Here is a 20334-nt window from a genome sequence, read left to right as displayed (position 1 = left end):
GAGGTGTAATATGGAAGCTCCCTGCCTGGAACAACCGCTGCAGTGACGGGCAGTATGGACAGGCAAAACCTTGTCATGTTGCATATACAGTAATATTACCTGAGAATTGTTGCGCTCACGGTTTCAAACCAATGCCTCATTTCGTTACACTTTGCAACGCTTTAAGCATTGCAAATCTCGTAGTCCGGAAAATGCCCAGTTTAAATAAATCCAGTTCTTACTGCCTACCTGTCAGGGGCACCTCACCATAAGGCAAGGTGAGGTGACATCCTCAGGCAGCACCTGTGCCACAGGGTGGTGAGTAGGGATGTGCAAAACAATTCAAGGTTGAAATGTTTCGACTTGAAATGGGTTGTTATGAGTGTTTCAAGCTCAAAGCAAAATGCCCATTAAAGGGCTGGTTTTGGGCTCAGAACAAAACCCTGTTTCGATGTTTCAAGCATTTTTCAAACTTGCCCATTTCTTTTGTGGGTTGGGTGGTAGGTAGCACCCATAATACCCTACCACCCAACCAACATTAGTACCCCTAGGAGCTACCCATGTGGAACAATGGTGTGTTTCAAGTTTCCCCATTGTTCCCTATGGCCAAAACACTTGAAACATTTCAAGTTTTGTTTCGTTGAAACAACTGAAACAAGCTGTTTCAATAAAACACTTTGGTCATCTGCATTTTGTTTCAAGCTTGGGGAAAAAAATGCAAAATCCATTTCATGCACATTTCTAGTGGTAAGTGAGGGCACCCCGCTCCCTGGGGTCACCTCACTTGCCTGTCACTGCCCCAGTTCCTCACTGACCTGCTATCTTCCCTGTGTGTTTTACCCACATCTGCTGACTCCGCTTCTGATGCAGACAGAAGCCTTGTCTCCCTCATCAGCACTGCCCTCTTACTCCTCACTGGGCTTCTTCACCTTCCGGGCATGCCACTGCTTCAAGCTGTAGGTTTGCAGCGGCACTGAGGACAGAGCTTCTTGCACGCAGTGGCAGCCTCTCCTTTGCTATCTCCCACAGTTGGATTGCTCGCTCACTCTCACTCACTCCTTTCCGCTCCTCCCCATGCCTTCCTCCAACAAATGTGTATGCTTTGTCTGCCCCATTTCAGAAGCAAAGAAACTTCAGAACAATGAAGTCTTTATTGCTCTTCATGCAGAATAGGAAGAATTAAAAAGCCCTTTGGCCAATGCAGGAGAAAGTGGTTATGTATGAGAGAGGCAACACCTAGGGTTGCAGGCCACGCTTAGGGCCGGATGAGAAACCTATGAGGGCCAGATTTGGTCCAAGGGCTGCCAGTTGCCTACCTCTACTCTACAGCTGCATCTTGTCAGATTCCTTCCAATAAAGGGAGAAGCATCTGTAATACTTATATTTTAATCTGTAGAAATTACAGAGGAATCTCATTCTGCAACAATATGAATCCCTAATGATTGCAAGTCCTCCAATCAGCAATTAGAGAGGCAGACAGAAATGGCATTTAGAGGCGTGTTTAAATGTCCATGTTAAGACTAGTGGCTATCATACCGTGCAAGGGCACATCAGCCCAGTAACGTTGTGTGTGTTCAAGTTACACAACTGTACAAGTTGTGCAAATGTAAAAACTGTACAAATGACATTACACAAGAGTACACCTTTAGGTAATAATGGGCTTACTCTTGTGTAACATTTGCAGCTGCACAACTTGTGTGCATGCAATATTATGGGGCTGACACAGCCTTGCATATTTTGACAGTCAATAGCCATTTCACAATAACTGCAAAGTATCTTCACAATGTGTTGTTGCCAGCATTTAAGGCCCACGTTTTAAATATATAGCCCCACACTATATTTAGTGGTGCCAGTGACAATCAGATACTATGGTTACATTTATACATGTTTCCAACCATAAAGGCTGTCTGACTGAAATATCAGCTGGGATGTCCACCACATTGTCTTCTCTCCAGCAGCTGTTAGTAGTCTGAATTCCTTTCTGAAACAGTCTGTGCAGGACTCTAGTCTACAACACTCTTAGTAGTAGTTTTTCTTTGTAGTGGATTCAGTCTTACGTCAAGTGTGGAAATCTTTATTGCACCGAGTATTTTGTTCCATTCTGAGCACAACAGATTCCTGCCTAATTCCTCTAACCAAAGCTTTCAAAAGTTGTGAGGATCAGATTCAATGAGTGACACAATTTTGTTATATGTAGCATCAACTTGGGGAGTTCCTCAAGCATTTCAAAGAAGCATACAAGTGAAGGAGGGCCTGAGGCACAGTGATGAATCTGGCCTCGTTTGACCATGAATGCAAAGGTCTGACTAGCTTGACATAATTGGCATCCATTTGGAAAGTGCAAACCTCTGTTTGGGAGACAGCCAGTTGGTCTTTTTCGGTGTGTGTATTGCTTACGTGTTCCCTACAAAAAGACCTGGCTCTTCCTCATTTCCATCCCTTGCCCAACCATCCTTAAATATGTGTAAATGTTCTGGAGTGAACTGGCCTTCCAGCCTAACCCAGAGAGGTATAAATTAGAAATTTGTTTTTTGGTGGACCAGCTAATGGATCAACATTTAGAAAACTTAATATGCATCAGTTTTCATTAGCACAGAGAATGGAAATACCATGATGGAATTCCCAGATTCCTTTTCACCAGCCCTACCTTTTGCAGTCTCTATAAACTGTAAAATGCAAAAGTTCTATATGATGTGCACAGACACCAGAGTACCAGTCCCAATGAGTGGTAAGGTATTGATTGATCTAGATTCTAAAGGCTGTGATGGCCACCCTTTCTCCAGACTTGAAGCTGCACTTTTGTCTACTCTAGTTGATAAAGCTAGTTGGTGAATTTAAGCAAGCAAAACAATCCAAAGTTTTCATCTGTGTCATGCTACATTGCTGGGATCTCAAGCTGCAAAAATGCTACATTAATAGACGTTTTCTACAAGCATTCCCCAAGTATTTAACTCTGTATGTATGTGCACATGCACACACATTTTCCCTGCTGAACCTCATTCTACATCTGCCTAACTTCAATTCAGCCAGCCATGCTCACATATCATGCTCACATATCTGCTGGGTCTGCAGAATCAACCTGAGGTGATGCCTCACTTTGGCCCACCTCAAAATGGTCATGTGAACAAGCCTAGTGTCTGTTCTCTGTGTAGCCAAAGTTTACTTTTACTGGGAATACTATTTCCTAGAAAGAGGCAATTCTGTTTTGGCAGACCTCATTGTGATGAAGCAACCAAAAGCCCTTTTTTAGCCTACTTTCCAGTAGGCTTATGAGATCACTCAGCATTCTGTGTATGTGTCTGTGTGTCCCCCACTATCAACTTCGCAATGCCTGGACCAATATGAACCAAATCAGGTAAAGTTGTAGGGACACATAGGGAAACCTCAACAGCGTAGTTAGTGATGTCATCCGCCCTGATTCAAGATGGTGGACGCATAAACTTTTGAGGCACAAGTGGGCTAACTTGTGAACTGCCTAACCAATTTGAACCAAATTTGCTACAGATGTAGGTACACATAGAGATGCCCAAATGGCATGTCTAACCAATTTAAACCAAATTAGGTACAGTTGCAGTGAGTGACACCTCAACGGCGTATTTTGTGATGATGTCATCCACCCTGATCCAAGATGGCAGATGCGTAAACCTATGAGGTGCAAGTGGGCTAACTTGTGAACCGCCTAACTAATTTGAACCAAATTTGCTACAGATGTAGGTACACATAGGGATGCCCAAATGGTATGGGAATTATGATGTCATCCACTCCAATTCAGGATGGTAGCCATGTGAACATCTAAGGAGCAAGTGTGCTAATTTGTGGGCTATCTAACCAATTTAAACCAAATTAGGTACAACTGCAGTGAGTGACACATGGGAACACCTCAATGGAGTATTTTGTGATGATGTCCACCCCGATCCAAGATGGTGGACACAAACTTTTGAAGCGCAAGTGCACTAACTTGAGGACTGTCTAACTGATTTGAACCAAATTTGGAACAGCTGTAGTGAATGACACTCCAGTCTGGAGGTTACCAACAAATGTACCACTGTTTTAAGGTCACTGATCTCGAGAAACGGGCGCAGCTGGCGTATCAGCCGGAGCTGATAGAAAGCACCCCTGACCACCGCCTCAACCTGAGAAACAAAGGAGAGACGTTGATCCAGAAGTACTCCCAGACTGCTAACGTGTTCTTTTTGGGGAAGTGTGACCCCGTCTAGAACAGGCAGATCAAAATCGTCTCTAGAGTTCCGACCCCGCACAATAAGTACCTCCATTTTATCTGGATTCAGCTTCAGTTTATTCTCCCTCATCCAGCCCATTACTGCTTCCAGGCAGGCATTTAGGGAGGATATGCCAGCTCCTGAAGAAGTTGACATGGAGAAGTAGATCTGGGTGTCATCAGCATACTGGTAACACCCAGCTCCAAATCCCCTGATGATATCTCCAGCGGTTTCATGTAGATGTTAAAAAGCATTGGAGAGAGTATGGAGCCTTGAGGGACACCATACTTAAGCTCAGATTTTGAAGAGCAATAATCTCCAATTGACACCATCTGGAATCTGTCTGAGAGGTAGGAGCGGAACCACTGTAAAACAGTGCCTCCCACCCCCAATACCCTCAGACATTCCAGAAGGATACTATGGTTGATAGTATTGAAAGCCACCAAGAGATCCAAGAGGACCAACAGAGTCACACTTCCTCGGTCAATTGCCAATTGGAGATCATCCATCAGGCCGACCAAGGCAGTCTCCACCCCATAGCCTGCCCGAAAACCAGTTTGAAATGGGTCTAGATAATCAGTTTCCTCCAAGACCGCCTGGAGCTGAGAGGCCACCACCCTCTCAATTACCTTGCCCAGCCATGGGAGATTGGAAACTGGCCTATAATTGCTCAACTCTGAGAGATCTAACGCAGGCTTCTTTAGAAGAGGTCTAATAATTGCCTCCTTAAGACAAGGAGGCATCCTGCCCTCCCTCAGAGAAGCATTTATAATTTCTACCAGGCCGCCTACAACAGCCTCCCTGCTAGATAGAACAAGCCATGTTGGACAAGGGTCAAGAGGACAAGTGGTAGGCCTCACCGCTCCAAGCAGCTTGTCCACATCATCAGGAGTCATAAACTGAAATTGATCCAGTCGAATCGTATAAGAGGAGTTGTCGGACACCTCCAGTTCAGACATCAAATTAATTGTGGAGTCTCCATCTAGGTCGGCCCGAACCCGAGAGATTTTGTCTGCGAAAAATTCATTAAACACACCACAGCGGGTAACTGATGCTTCCAAATTCTGGTTCAAGGGAGAGGGAGCAGATACTAGTCTACTCACAACCCTGAACAACTCGCTGGACGTGAACTCGCAGAGGCAATACGGGCAGAAAAGAACCGCTTCTTTGCCGCACGTATCGCCTGAGCATAGATCTTTAAATGTGTTCCATGTCGTAATCTGTCAGATTCGAGTTGAGTTTTTCTCCACTTGCGCTCCAGTCACCTACCTTGCCGCTTCAGCCCCCATAGATCTTCCATATACCAAGGGGCCAATTTTGAAGCAGGTTGGAGGGGACGCTTAGGAGCAATTGTGTCTACTGCCCTGGTGAGCAAGTTGTTCCAGTTCTCCACCAGGGCATCAGCAGGATCACCAGCAGAGCCAACATTAAATCCCTCCAAGGCTTCTTGGAATCCTACCGGATCCAATAACCTCTTCGGGCGTACCATTCTAATAGGCCCCTCGCCCCTGCGAAAGTGGAAAGCGGTTGTAAGTCCAACCTTAACCATGACAACGGGGAGTTCGTAGGAGTCCCCACCCACGGAACACCATCCTGATCAGAATAAAAGACCAAATCAAGCGTGTGACCTGCAATATGCGTTGATCTAGAGACCGCTTGGGATAGGCCCATAGTCGTCATGGCCGCTATGATCTCCTGAGCTGCCCCGGACAAATTGGTCCCAAAATGAACATTGAAGTCCCCCAGCATCAAAAGTCTGGGAGACTCCAACGCAAGTTCCGCAACCAAGTCCGTGAGCTCAGTAAGGGATTCCATTGGGCAGCAGGGCGATCGGTACACCAACAGAAGTCCCAATCTATCCCTGGTCCCCAAACTCAAGTACACACATTCGATATGGTCCGATACCCTAACAGGGACCCTGGTAAGGGAGATGTTATCCTTATAGACCACAGCCACTCCACCTCCCCGCCCACGTCCCCTCACCTGCGCCTCTACAGAATATCCTGGTGGGAGAAGCTGGGACCAAACTGGACCACTAGCCTCCCCCAACCAAGTCTCATTAATACACATCAAGTCGGCCCCTTCATCCATGATCAAATCATGGATGAGTTCTGATTTATTTTGGACCGACCTGGCATTGCAGAGGAGAAAGGTAAGGTTATTTGGATGTTGGCAGTGCTCCCTGAGGTCAAAGAGCTGGCAGGACAGCCAGAAAGGGGCACAGCTATTAGATTTCTTACTACCATTCCCCTGAAACAGCCTGCTGACCTGCCAGTGTTTCTTCTTCTATTCCCCACCACCACCGGAATACCTGCCCCACCTTCAAAGAAGGCACTCCTTGGCTCCCCATCTCCAGACAAACCCACACACATTACAACTTCAACCCAACCTCAGCACAACTTAAAACTGATTAAACAGCAGCCCCACTATTGAATGCCTCCCTCTATACAAATGGTTGGACAAAGTGTCCAGCCCTCACCCTCGTTTCTCCCCCGAAGTGGCTCCCCCACAGGGCTTTGGTGTCGCCCCTTCAGTGGCGACCCCACCGGTGGTGGGCCCGCCGCCACTGGTAGTCTTCCCATATAGGCTGAGCAGCAAGCTCAGCAGGTGGAACCAGGAAAAACTGCCCAGTCTTTCTGGGGATTATGGCCAAGTCCCTATCCACTCTGTTTTTAAGCAGGCTGAAAAGGCCTTCTTGTTCTTCAGGGCTTCAAACTGACTGATTTTAACAAGGTTCATGGTTTGGCTATTTTGCATTTATGGTGTGGCTTTATCTTTCTATTGTGATTTTATGTATTTTGTTGTTTTAATTTTTTTTGTTAGCTGTCCTGGGAGAACTTGGTCCTGAGGCGCTGGTTATAAATATTTTTAAATGTTTGCTAAAGGATATTTGCATTAGGATAAACGCCCTGTACATTAGTTATTAATTTGCTTCCTGCAAGCTCATCCGTACAATTTTAATATGCAACCTGAAATCAGATTCGTTTAAACTTTAAACTACAGAGTAAGTTCATGCCAGAAACAGAGAAAAGTGTTATTGTCTCTTCCTCAATGTCACTCTTTGAATAAAGCTGACCACATCCTATTTGTACCCTATGAAATCTCTTATTTCTGTGCCTATCTGCGAGTTTGTGCTTTCATAAGGAGAGAATCAGGTGCTGAGTCAGACAGCCCTCAACACTAGTCCAGAGAACACAGCCCTATGCTTTTCTAAAAAGCATAGCGCTTAAAAGAACACAAGGCAAGCTGTTAAAGCAGGTTCTTGGCAATAACTGTGTGATGTGCGTTCATACCTGATCCAATCAGAGGTCTGAACAGCCAGCTGGCACATTGTCAGGCGGTGTCGGCTGGAGACCAGGCCCTGTAAGAGAGCAGCTTGTTAGCAGAAGTAATGAAGGGCAAAATCACACATTATGTTAAACACACAGTTTGGCCCTGCATGCTTATTTCCTCCCAAGGTAAACAGAAGGGACCAATCCTACAGCATGTGGGGAGGAGGTTTTAACCCTTTACCCCAATCTGCAGTGACCCCCACAGTTTGGGGGGGGGGAACCAAGCAGACAGGGTCAATCGATGCAATTAACATAATGAGGCTGTTCTCACATGCAGCCTTATCCAGGCTAGGGAAGCCCAGCCTGGGTTAGGCTGCATATGAGAACTTCCAGGATAGGGGCCAGGCCCAATCTCAGCAGGTCAGCACCGCCTAGCTGGGTTAACAGTGCCAGCACGCCATTAACCCAGGCACCGGGATCGTGTGTCTCCTTGGGCTGCATTCAGCCTGAGGAGACACAGGGATGGGTCATCAGAGCACCCATCTCCTGGGGAAATCCTCCAGTGCACCATGCTCACCAGGCATTGTCCTGGCCTCCAGAGCTCGGCACAACAGCGGATCATCTGGGAGTGCGATCTGCGCTCTCAGCAACGTTCAATGGATTGTCTGGGGTGGAAGGTAAGATTTGCACCGTCTTCTCCACATCTGCCCGGTCATGTGAATGGCCCCAATGTGTACTTTGGCCCTGTGTATCTCACTGGACAAATGTTTTGGTGCCTAGGAACCATTCTGGCGTAGTTGGGCTGGGGAGACCAGGATTAACCCTCCCATTAGTCACGGAATTCACTGTGTGGTCTTAAGTGGTCAGCAGCTATCAGTCTGACCTACCAGATAGAGCTGTTCCCCAGAGCTGGTCCTGGATCTTCCAGCAACAGCCAAACTAAGTCAGCATGAGAAACCATTAACAGCTTAGGCTTCCTTGTACTGAGCCGGGCCCTTGGCCCAGCTAGCCCAATAGTATGGCCAGCACAGGCCTTTCCCAGCCCTACGGCTAGAGATGCCAGAGACTGAACCTGGGTTCTTCTGCATGCCTGCCATGGGCTCTTCCACTGAGCTCTAACCATTCCCAAAAAAACTGTCCAAGGTACAGGCCACTCCTGCCCTCCAGCTTGAGGTACTGCAAGAGGCATATGCTAATCCTACAGTGAGCAAATTTGGTGGTCGTTTCAGCAGCAGAACTGACTACATCTGCTACATCAGAGTTGCGACTGAAACAAAGCAGAAATATCTCCCCACACCAGAGCAATTGAGAAAGTATCATCTGGCCCAGAAGGCCATCCCCTTGTCTCACCTACAGCATCTTCATGCCAGCTGTGTTAAACACCTCCCTACTCCTTCAGATACCTACTCAGCACAAAACTAGTCCTGTTCAAATAGAATTGACCTTGGATACTATTTGAAGAAAGGTAGGACACAAATCTTTTAAAACAAAAAATAAAATAAAATAAAAATAAAGGTCTGTCTTAAGTGAGATTACAGCCAGGGGATTGTGCCTGGCACAACCTCTCCCACCACTGTATCTCCATAATCATGAAAGTTGCACCAGTTGAATTTCTGCCTGTCACACAGACCCTGTGTGTGACAGGGTTTGTGTGTATGTAGAACAAATGATGACAGCAATTACATGATATTTATTCAACTAGAAAATTTAGAAGCCAGTTCTGAGTTCCTCTGACATTCATTCTCCATTGGAATTTATTGGCATCAACACGCACACACACACACACACATACCCACCTGCTTCCCATAGGAGTCATGTACTGGCGAGACAATTCCACCAATTACAATGAACCTTCCCGTCTTATGCAGATAATCCCGGGCTCTTTCTAGTAAAATGGGAAAAGAAGCAGTGGGAGGAACATTACATGAGTATTTCAATTCTATGAATCAAAGATGAACAGCTGGCAACCCACCCACCCCCTCACAAAATTTAATTGTATGGAAGGCTGTAAAGATGTTCAAAACTGGCTTCTCGGTCTATGTAAAAGTCACTGCCTCACTGCCATTGCTAGAGGTGTCAGCAGGAGAGAAGGAGGGGGGAAGGAGATTGGAGGGGTTTTATTATATTACTACTACTACTACTACTATTATTATTATTATTATTAACCAGGTTATTTTGTGCATTCTCCTTTTAATTTGCTACTTTGGCCAGAGACTCATACTAGTGCAGCTGAGCAGATTTCTGAATCCAACCCTTTCTCATGCACTTTTACTGAAGAGGAAGCCCATTGAACTAAATCATTTACTTCTGTGAAATCCCACTTCCTTACTACAAGGCTAAGGGCAGGGAGAGAAAACAGTCACTTACTTAAAAGGAAGCCAACTGAACTGAATCATGATACATTTACTTTTGTGAAATTCCACAGCCATCATTGGAGGACTGCTCGCCTCCCCTCCGCCTTCTCCCTCCTATTTATTTATTTATTTCTCTGGAAGTGTGCCATTCCTGTCTTTTCCCCTTCCTGGCTCACCACAGGATTCCCTTCCACCCACCCACCACCCACCATAAGCAGTTCCCTTGTTTTGTCACTCCAAAGGATCTCCTCATGCACCCCTCCCCCCACCAGCTATTGCTTGTGCAAAACTGGAATGATGCAAGACCAAGTTAGATTTTTGTTCTGGAACAGCGCTTCCCCCTGGTGGCAGATTTGCACAAGGCAGCCTAGAAGTTACCAAAAAAAATTCATGTCACCCCCACCCCTGCAACTCAAGTGGCCCAAATGAAGCAGGAGGAGGGGCAGATAAATGTGTTTCAAGGAGAATATGGACAGTCCTGCCTTGAAAACATGTTGCAATGGATGGAAAATATGAATGGCCACCAGCCTACAATGAAGCATTAAATCATGCTTTACTCTCAAGTTTTAAACCGTTGCACTATTCTGTCACACTTTGCAATGCTTTGCCCTTTGCAAATCTCGTAGTCTGGAAAACGCCCAGGTGAAAAAGAGACTTTAGCTGCTGTTGGCTAAGCTGCTTAGTTCCTAAGAATGTCTGGGCTGTCATTGGCCGATCAACTTGTGTTATAAATCTTATAGCATATGAGCTTAAATGTCCTTTTGACACTGATATTTGTCATCCACTGGTAATTGTCTAGCTTGGGAATACAGCACACGTTGTTAGTTTTTCATAATGAACAACTGCCAACACTTTCAGCTACCCCCACCCACCTTGCTGCCATGAAGTTTGACAAAGTAATGGGCACTTTTATACTCCTTTATAATGCCCTATGTCAATGGTCAGCATAGTTGGGCATCTGCTGAGGACCAATTCTCTGAAAGAGGGCCTACAGCTGATGGACACTGCTGCTTCTGCCCTCTTCCTTGCTGCCACGGTAGCAGCAGTCTGCTCTTCATCTTCCCTTCCCTTCCCCACACTCTCCTTTCTCCCAGCATCAGCCTCTGCAAGCACTCAGGCCTCTGCTACCTCCAATCCTCAGTACCTCTCAGCACCAGATGGTGCTGAATACAGAAGCTGCTGCTACCCACCAAGAGGCACTCCCTCTCCAAGAAGCTCAGGCCAGAAAGAGGAAGAATACACAGCAGTGTGCAGCAGCAGTTTTAGAGCCTGGGAAGGGAAGAGCTGAGAAGGGAATCAAATGGAGGAGGCAGCAGTTGGTGATGGAGACAGAGGAGAAAGTGGTGGAGAGAACTACCCCAGCTCAGCGCATACAGGGCACTCCAACATCCACTGCAGGCAGGAGAAGAGCCACTGGTGGTTCCTTGCCTGTGGTCCACAGAAATTTAGAACCTGCTGTGTTATCCTTTTTGCTACATGTTTTAAATTCACTGGAGGCTGATCATATTCTAAACTGTGTCTGTTTTACTAACTTATTGTTTTAAGTTACTAATCAAGGAAGCCACACATGCTGATGAGTGGAGAGCCTGTCTTATATACCTGATGAGTTAGGAAGATGAAGGTTCCTTCCTCCAGTTTCATTCAGAATGCAGACTTGCCCCCAAGAGATTCAGCTGGAGGGAAGCTACTTAGACATCCCACTGTCCTGTGATTAAATCTAGCACTGAAGCCTCCAGGGCCTGTCAGCAGCTCACAGTGCTTCTTCCAGGAAAGCTAAATCCACGGAATTAAATGGCAATGAAGTGGCCTGTTGTTCAGTTGCATTGCTAAGGCTCCATACATCTAGCAGAAACATGTGCCCTGACCAACATCATGCCACAACACTTTTGCACTGAATTGCACAGGTTGGTTCTTTTGCATTTAACTGCTTACTGGCCCCTTCATCATACTAAAGGAGCTGTTTTTAGATAAATTAAAAACACATACTCTCACACAGATACAAACCATCAAGTCATATCCTACTGACACAGTTTGCCTAGTGCTAAATATAGGCCAGTCATCACATCTATGATGAGACAAACCCGCATTCTATACCATGCTCTACGTATATTCAAGAGGCAGCAGCAGATAGTAATTTTCAACCAGGGTGTTACAAGGATGTCAGCAGTTGGCATCACAGGGGTACAGAGGGGAGGGCAGTGTGGTCTAGCCAGATGAAGATGGGTTATCGGTTTAAAATTAAAAAAATTAGGGCAGCATTGTGTAGTTGATTAGTTGGCCTGAGTAATAATTTTAAAGTGATTTTTAAGTTTGAAACCTTTTGCTCAACAAAAATTGTACCCTGGATTAAATGAGCAACAATGTGTGTGTGTGTGTGTATAAAAGAGAATATTTGAATGTGGAATTCACATACAAGTAGTTACCAAAAAAATAACCACGTGACAGGCATGGTCTTAAACAAAGCTTTCCCTCATTCATGCGAGAAAGAAGGGCAATGCCTTTCCTAAAATGGCACCTGCTGCAAAATGTGTCCACCACATAAACAAAGAATGGTTCTTCCCCCCCCCTTTCAGGTTTTATTGACATACACATTTAAAACTCACACAATGAATCAAATAAAATATTTGTGTTTATAGTAGGGCTGTCACCTTATCAGAGAGTTTATTTGGGAAGAAAAGAACCAGGTGAACCCAGTAAGAGACATCAAGTTGTGAGGACAAATAGCAATGAGCAAAATAAGTGATGGATAGGTTATGATTCCTTCACCAAGGCTTACTCATAACCATCTACCTTGCAATACTGAAGGTATATCTTCAGGCAAAGGATAGCACCAACTTCATTGTTTTACCTGGTCCTAGCCATTGTTGTATCCCAGAACAGTGAATTAACTCTACCCTCTCCTCTCCAGTACAACCCAGTCTTCTCCTCCTCCTCCTCATCCCTGGGAAAAGTAGAACCCTGGCTGCAAGCCTATTTTAGAGCCCTAACAAAAAGCTGTATATAACCCTGTTAATAAACATGTGTGAAGCCTCACTCAGTCATCAAGATTCAACAGACTACACACAACACTTAGTCATACTTTGTTCTTTTTGATCTGGATAGATTGTGGGGTGCCAGGTCTCCCAAGGCTTAGACCTTGTGAACAGGAGTGGGGCGAGACTGGCGGTGGCCCGTGTGCGGCCGTGGTGCCCTGGCCCTGCCCCCTGCATCTGATGTCAGACAGGGCGTGGTCTACCTTTCAAATGGGGCTGCGCGGCCCTCTTTGGAAAGGAGATCGGCCCGCGCTGCTTTGGGCAGCGTGGGCTGGAGCGACTCTCCCTGCTTTAAGGGCAGGGAGAGCCATTCCAGCCATGCTGCCAATGCAGTGCGGGCCGATCTCTCTCCTAAACAGGGCCGCACGGCCCCATTTGGGATGGAGATCGATCAATCCCGATGCATTGGCAGCGAGACCAGGAGCAGCTCTGTTTTGTGCTGACAACTTTGTGCCAACAACATGGCTATTTTATCCAGAACACTGCCTTTAAGGCAGGGAGTGTCACTCCAGACGCATTGCCAATGCAACGCAGGCTGATTTCAGCTCCAAATGGGGCTGCGTTTGGGACTAAAATAACAGCCCCGTATCTGACGTCAGATGCAGGGGGCATGTCTGGGGCCGCGCTCACGGCCCCTGATTGGTGGCAGCCTGGATTCTTTGAACCTGTTTGCCCAATTGTCACTCCGCCCCTGCTTGTCAGGGAACAGAGTCGGGAGTGGTACCTGATGGAGCGGAGGCTGGAGACAAGAAGCACTTAGCTATATTTTATAACATCTGTAGAGCATCCTCTAAGGTTTCTGCCTTGCAACCCGGACACTGGACACAGCTTTTTAAATCTTCCTTTGAAGCAGGAGGATTGGCATCTGTGGCTCCTCAAGCCTATTTTTCAACCTGCTAAGGAAATCAGGTTTCCAGGTGTGCCACATAGCGGGGAGGGGGGTTCATGATGAGTGGATAGAAGGGAGGGGAGGAGCTGTGGAGTAAATATGGTAAACATGATAGAAAATCTAAAGAAAGCTCAAGCCTCTCAAAAGTAATAACCAGTGCATTTTCCCCCTCTTGCCCATGTGCTTTTCAAAATATATTCATTTTGGAGCTCAAGGACCCGTCCCCATTAAGATCTTTTTTTAAAATGAAAAGCAGCCTTTCTTTGCTCACTTGTTTTACTATTATTGTTGTTATTTTAATTTTTATTGGTGGCATTGTAGCTGAACTGTAATCAGAAATGTTGATCTGTTGATATGATTTCTGGAATAAAATGAACAACTTAAAACAAACCCTATCCAGACTGTACATTTGATTTAACAATAACAACAAATATGTAGATACCACTTTTCAACAAATGCTTCCAAAGCGGTTTACATAGAGAATTAATGGATCCCTGTCCCCAAAGGGCTCACAGTCTAAAAAAACAAAACGTAAGACAGACACCATTATCAGTAACTAAAAATACTGTGCTGGGGGTGGATAGGGCCAGTTACTCTCCCCCTGCTAAATAAAGAGAATCGTCGCATTAAAAAGGTGTCTCTTTGCCCAGTTAGCAGGGGTTAAAATTGTAGAGGAGGAATGGCAGTTCAGTCCCCAAATAGCAAAGCAAAACTAGTTTGGTGAGAATGCAGCAAAGCAAGAGGTCTTGAGACAGTTCTTTAGTATTTGAGAACTACAAGGATTTCTTTAAATACAAGGTTACAAACAAATGTGAAAGAGCCTGTAGCTTATTCCAGCTGTAGTTCATGGCTGAAGAGAGAGACCAAAACAAATAGCCCTCTCTGGAGAGACAAAATGGAGACTAACACTGGAAGAACAAAGAGGGGACGAGTCCAGCACTTTTATCCATGACCCTAAAAAACCCCAGTGGTCACTATGAGACATTGCAGCTGAGAGCTGATGCGGCTAGGGTCCTAGCTCCAACAAAAATGACTCTTAACTGCCTTCTGTCCTGCATTAACAACTTTCATACCTGGCACAAAAAATGTGAAAGAAGCCCAAAAAGTCCTTTTTCTCTCTCTATGAAAATGCCCAAAGTGAGATAAGCTGGAGAAATAGTAGCTAAGAGTGCAAGCTGGCAAGTAACAGGTTCAAACCCTCATGGGCCAAGCAGTCTCAAGCCACTCTCTCAGCACCCCCATCTGGAACATGGGATACATACCTTAATACAAACCTACCTTTAGACTTGTAGCGATTCCTCAGTTACTCCATGAAAAATGCGTGGAACACTCGAAAGCACTATAGCGAATACTCATTATTAGAATCTGCATACCAGCTATTTCACATACAAGACTGTTTGGATCTTGGCAGAGGCCTCAGAACTACTGCACTTAAAAAAAAAAATCCTAACATGGTACATTTCTAATGAAAGAGACTGTGACAAAGCGAGCTTGGAATACTATCAAACAAAAATGCTGCCTTTTACATAACAAAAGGGCTGTATGCTAAATCTTCTCAAGCTTTTCAATTCAGAGAACTCAGGTTGTCACTCTGCCTTAATTTCATCCCAGCTGTCCTTGCCAAAGCTCCACGTACATATATACAAGACAGCTCCACTGTGGGAAGGACTGTCAGGCTCGGACGTTGTGGCTTCACATCTTAAGTGTCAAAACCTTCATACAAGGATAGATTTGTGTCCTTAATATTGGCTGGCAGTGGCTGCCTAGTTAACATATATATCTACAAACAGAAAAATCTCTACAGTTTGGAACTGAGCAAAGTACCTGCAAGTATCCAATGGCTTCTCTTTGTAGCCTAAACAGCCTGGGTTCTAACCAAGACCCTCATTCTGCCATAATCTCCAGTAATCAAAACTCAGGACTCAAGCAGTTACTAGTTGCCAATGAATCACACAGAGAGTTAGTTAACTGGGCTTTATTGTTTCTGTCCTTTCCCAACACAGACCTTTACCAGCCACAGGAGTGGGTCACTGTGAAGCATAATATACGGCAGCACAGAATATTGTCAGGCTGCACTTCACAAGCAAGGCCCCTTACTGAATGTATGGATAGCCCTGATTTCCATCCCCCCCAACTAGCCCATAAATCTATTTTGATACTACTTTGTGCCGACAACACGGCTATTTTATCCAGAACACCCATCGGTATCTTTACACAGGCTAGCTCAATATCGTGAAGAGGAATATCTATCCATAAGTGATCAAAAGTCTAAGATTATGGGCTTTGCAAAAAAAACAAAAACCCCTAAGAAGCATGTTTGGCAGATTAATGGGGAGATAATTGATTGAGTAAGGACTTATAAATATCTGGGAGTGGTCTCCTGTGAAAATGGTTCCACGGGCTGGGGGGCTTTGTGATCATGTTGCATTGAATGCCCGCAAGTGTGCCTCTGCTATATTAAAGTTCTTTTCCCAAAGAAGTGGACAATGGATACCAGCTGCAATCAAGGTTTATGAGGCTAAAGTGCTTTCTCAACTGCTGTATGGTGCTGCTATTGGTAATTTTAAATAAATGGAGACAGTCCAATTGAGATTTCTGCGTGCTATATTCTTGGTCCCTAGATGCGTGCCCAGTGCCATTTTATGGCTGGCGGCTGGCCTAACAAGAATGAAGGCCAAGGTTTGGCTGTCTGTATTTAACTTTTGACTTAAAATGATTTTCCATCCAGAAGGCCTAGCTCCTCTTGTTCGGGAAGAAGGTTTCCAATCTAGTTGGCATAACGGCCTCTATAATATGCTGGGCAAGTATGGGTTTTCATTTCAATTTTTTAGTTAGTTATAAGTTTATTCGGTCATTGACCAGCAAAATTTCAATTTTTAATGCCATTGGGACTTGATGTTGCTAAAGGCCTTATCAAATAACAAATAGTGGACGTTGAAAAGCAAAGTGATTTGGGACTGAATTTGCAAGAAAATTTTATTTCGCCAATAAACCTTTTAAATAAAATAATTAAAACTTGAAATTCTTTTTCCAAACGTAGTCATTGTTTTAAGGTTTTTCTGCACCATACCAGTAACAGTGGCTCAAGCAGAACGCTCTTTCAGTTGTCTTTCTAGAATAAAAGATGTGTTAAGGTCTACAATGGCCCAAAACCAATTGGAAGATTTACTGTCAGTTGAGGCTGAATTAGTGAGAAAATGCAATTTTCCTGAAGTTATTGATTTATTTGCAAATCGTAAACCTCGTAAAGCTCTACTGATATAAATATGATACCGTAAATTTTGCAAAATGCAAGTTTCCTGAATCAATTGTTCTTAAAATGTAGCTTTTTATGAATAAAGTTGTGCAACTTCCCTGTCCAATTCTTCCCTACAAATGTCCAAATAGGCCATTTTTATTTCTACCCCCAGCTGGGCTTTGAAACTAGACATAAACTGGATTCAGAGAAACAAACCAACAGGAACTTGCATGGAAGAAAAAAAGCACACTTTCCTCCCGCCCACCATTTATTCCCTACAAAAGCAATTTCTGCATCAACTTTCATGTGACCTTGGCAAATGCAGGTTGGGGAACACAGTTTTGGCAAGGTAGATCAATCCAAACTAGTTGCTTCCATGTGAGTGAACCACCTGGAGTCCAGGAGTCAGCCTTTATCATTACTCAAGTGCATTCAAGTGCACTTGAATGCTTCTATCTTGCATCTCTATATCATTACTATCCACCCCATCTACACTTGTTCAGCTCCATTTCTGGTGTTGCAGGAAGGCCAGAGAGCTGCAAGTTTGTCCTTACTCCTCACTATCCTTATTTCCAAGTTTCCTGTACCTGGACTGGCTCCAGGGGCCAGCCAGATTGGGCACTGGCCTGGTAGCCCATGTCCAAAGGGGCGGGCTGAGTGGGCCCTGCCCTCTACCCAACTTTGTATGGCAGCAGTGCACGACTCTCAGCGGTGGGAAAGTTCCATCACTGCTTTCTGCTGCCCTCCCCATTCACAAACGAATCTGCTTTCTCCATTCAGTGAACAAGTCATTCTGTCATTCCATCTCTGGCATGGCAGTGACACTGCCACTGAAGAAGGCATCCATTGCTCCTCACTGCGACATGGTGTCGTGTCCTGTCCTGACAGCCCATGAGGTTACTAGGCCACAGAAACCTTTTAAAAGTTTCAAATTTAAACATTATTAATAAAAAGCTAAAAATTAAGAACTAAAAAATCTAACAGATATAAGCAGCCGTTAAAAAATTTAAAAGTCTCTTTAAAAAGAAGTGTCTTTAATTGTTTTTAAAAAATACTGAGAGAGGGAGCATGGCAAAGCTCTTTGGGGAGGGCATTCCAAAGCCGAGGGTACAACCAAAAAGGCCATCTCTAGTCCTCACCAACCAGATCTCTGTTAGTGGCAAGGCCATGAGCAGGACCTGAGATGATGAGCGGAGGGACTTGGCAGGTTCATATGGGTGGATGCAGTCTGACAGGGACACTGGCCACAAGTCGTGTAGGGCTTTAAAGTGTCAAGACCAGCACCTTGAATCTAGCCTGGAAACAGACTGATAACCAGTGAAGCTGCCACAGAATGGGTGTAACACTCATGAAGCAACTTGCGCCCACAAGCATCTTTGCAGCAGCATTCTGAACCACCTTCAAGGGCAGTCCCATGTAGAGCATGTGGCAGTAGTCCAATCTGGAGGTCACCAAAGCATGAGTGACTGAAGTCAAGTCCAACTTCTCCAAGTCAGGTCGCAGCTGGGAAACCAGCCGTAGTGGGTAAAAAGCACCTCTGCACACCTCTGCACACCTGTATCTCCAAGGACAGTGTTGAGTCCAGAAGCACCCCCAAGCTGCAGACTTTGTATTTCAGAGGGAGTGTAACCCCGTCCAAGACCATATTTATCTCACTATTCTGCTGACCAGTTTACCAACCCAGAGCACTTCCATCTTATCTGGATTAAGTTTCAGCTTGTTTCCCGTATCCAGCCCAGAACAGCCTCCTAACCCCGGTTCAGAGCACCCACTGCTTCCCTGCTGACTTAAAAGATAGGTAGAGCTGAGTTCATCAGCATATTGATGGCACCACAGGCCACACCCACAGATGACCTCTCCCAGAGGTTTCATATAGATGTTAAACAGCACAGGAGACAGAAGGCCAAGGAATGAAGCAGGCGTCCCCCAGCACCACCTTCTGAGTACAACTCTCCAGGTAGGAGTGGAGTCACCATATAACCGTGCCCCCAAGTCCCAACCCGGAGAGACAACCCAGAAGGATACTATTTTAGAGTTCCCAGATGCTTCCCATCCACAAAGTACATCACAGTGTCTGTGCAACTGGGAAATCTAAACTGGGACTACTGCTCGAGCTGCAGATGGTAGCACTGAAGGAGGAGCATTCACTGCCTGAAAAACATCCCCAGGCATCGTGAGGAAAAAGGAACAGGGGCCATGCACATCATTAGGACAGAGGCCAAGCACAGGGCTTTGCACCAGTGCCCAGTGGAACCCGGCAGCAGTCCAACTTGCACCTCAGGAAAGGATACTGTGGATTATAATTGTTCACTTTTTGTAGATTGTTAGCAAATGACTAGAATATTGGAAATAGAGAGATGGATGAAAGGGCATAGCAAAAACTCTGGCATAGTTCATTTGTAAGTCAGATGATTCTGGGCTGCTTGACCTCCTCTTAACCTTAGCATTGACATAAAATACTGAAGTTATCCAGCCCCAGCACAGGACCTCCAGTGACTGTTACTGGTGTCTATCTAATGTTTCTTTTTAGATTACTAGTCCTTTGGGGACAGGGATCCATCTTATTTATTTATTATTTCTTTGTGTAAACCACCCTGAGCCATTTTTGGAAGGGTAGTATAGAAATTGAATTAATGATGATGATGATGATGATGATGATGATGATGATGATGTTTCCCCTTACACAGATAGAAGTTCCCTTGGTCCCTGAGAGATGCAGAATCTGCAGCTGATGACTGGAGAACAGGATTTAATGGGCGAAAACTCTCCATCAGCCTCCACCCCATAATACAGGAGCGGTGGGGAAGAAGGCTCACTTTTAACATATATTTTCTGTATTCAAGAGTTACCCAGCTGCTGAGCTGCTGTAGGTCAGTTAAAAGTCAAACTAATTTCACAATTTCTGTGGGAACTGATGATGGAAAATAAGGGCCTGGCATCTTAAAGATACATTAAAGCAACTCAAGCTGGCACAGTTCCAGTTAAGAAGCTGTCAGCACTGCCTTTAAAAAGTACTTTTTTAAACAGGAGAGTTAGTGCTCGCTTTGGGTGGACACTCCATACGCAATACAAAAGCTAGTATCCATGAATAGGACTGCAGTTGCCATGGAAATTAATTCACACTGTTGGAACAAAAGCAATAGATCATTCCTGGCATTTTGACATCCTCAGATAATAAGCCCTCACTGCACTTCAGTCTCAGATTTGTTTAGAATCAAAAGGGGAAGTGCAAAATGAAGTTAGTTAAAGCCAAGGAAGAGAGATCCCAAATAGTCAGGATCCCTTTCTCACGATTTGTTATGAGTGAGATGAACCTGATAAAAGGCTTCTTCAAATACTTCTCTTGAGCC

At 45.0% G+C, this 20334-nt stretch overlaps 1 protein-coding gene across 2 annotated transcripts in view; it reads right to left on the bottom strand.

Moving 5' to 3' along the window:
* Window positions 1-20334, bottom strand: part of NMNAT2 (nicotinamide nucleotide adenylyltransferase 2) — a 120980-nt gene that overhangs the window by 45550 nt on the left and 55096 nt on the right. For both annotated transcript variants that reach the window (XM_053248069.1, XM_053248070.1), the window contains exons 3-4: window positions 9268-9356; window positions 7493-7560 (exon numbers count right to left, since the gene is read on the bottom strand). In XM_053248069.1, the coding sequence (XP_053104044.1) occupies window positions 7493-7560; window positions 9268-9356 (157 nt within the window). The remainder of the gene's footprint in view (window positions 1-7492; window positions 7561-9267; window positions 9357-20334) is intronic.

This window comes from Hemicordylus capensis, chromosome 4 (assembly GCF_027244095.1).
Source record: "Hemicordylus capensis ecotype Gifberg chromosome 4, rHemCap1.1.pri, whole genome shotgun sequence".
Classification (NCBI taxonomy): Eukaryota; Metazoa; Chordata; class Lepidosauria; order Squamata; family Cordylidae; genus Hemicordylus; species Hemicordylus capensis.
This window is presented reverse-complemented; position numbering and strand designations above follow the sequence as displayed.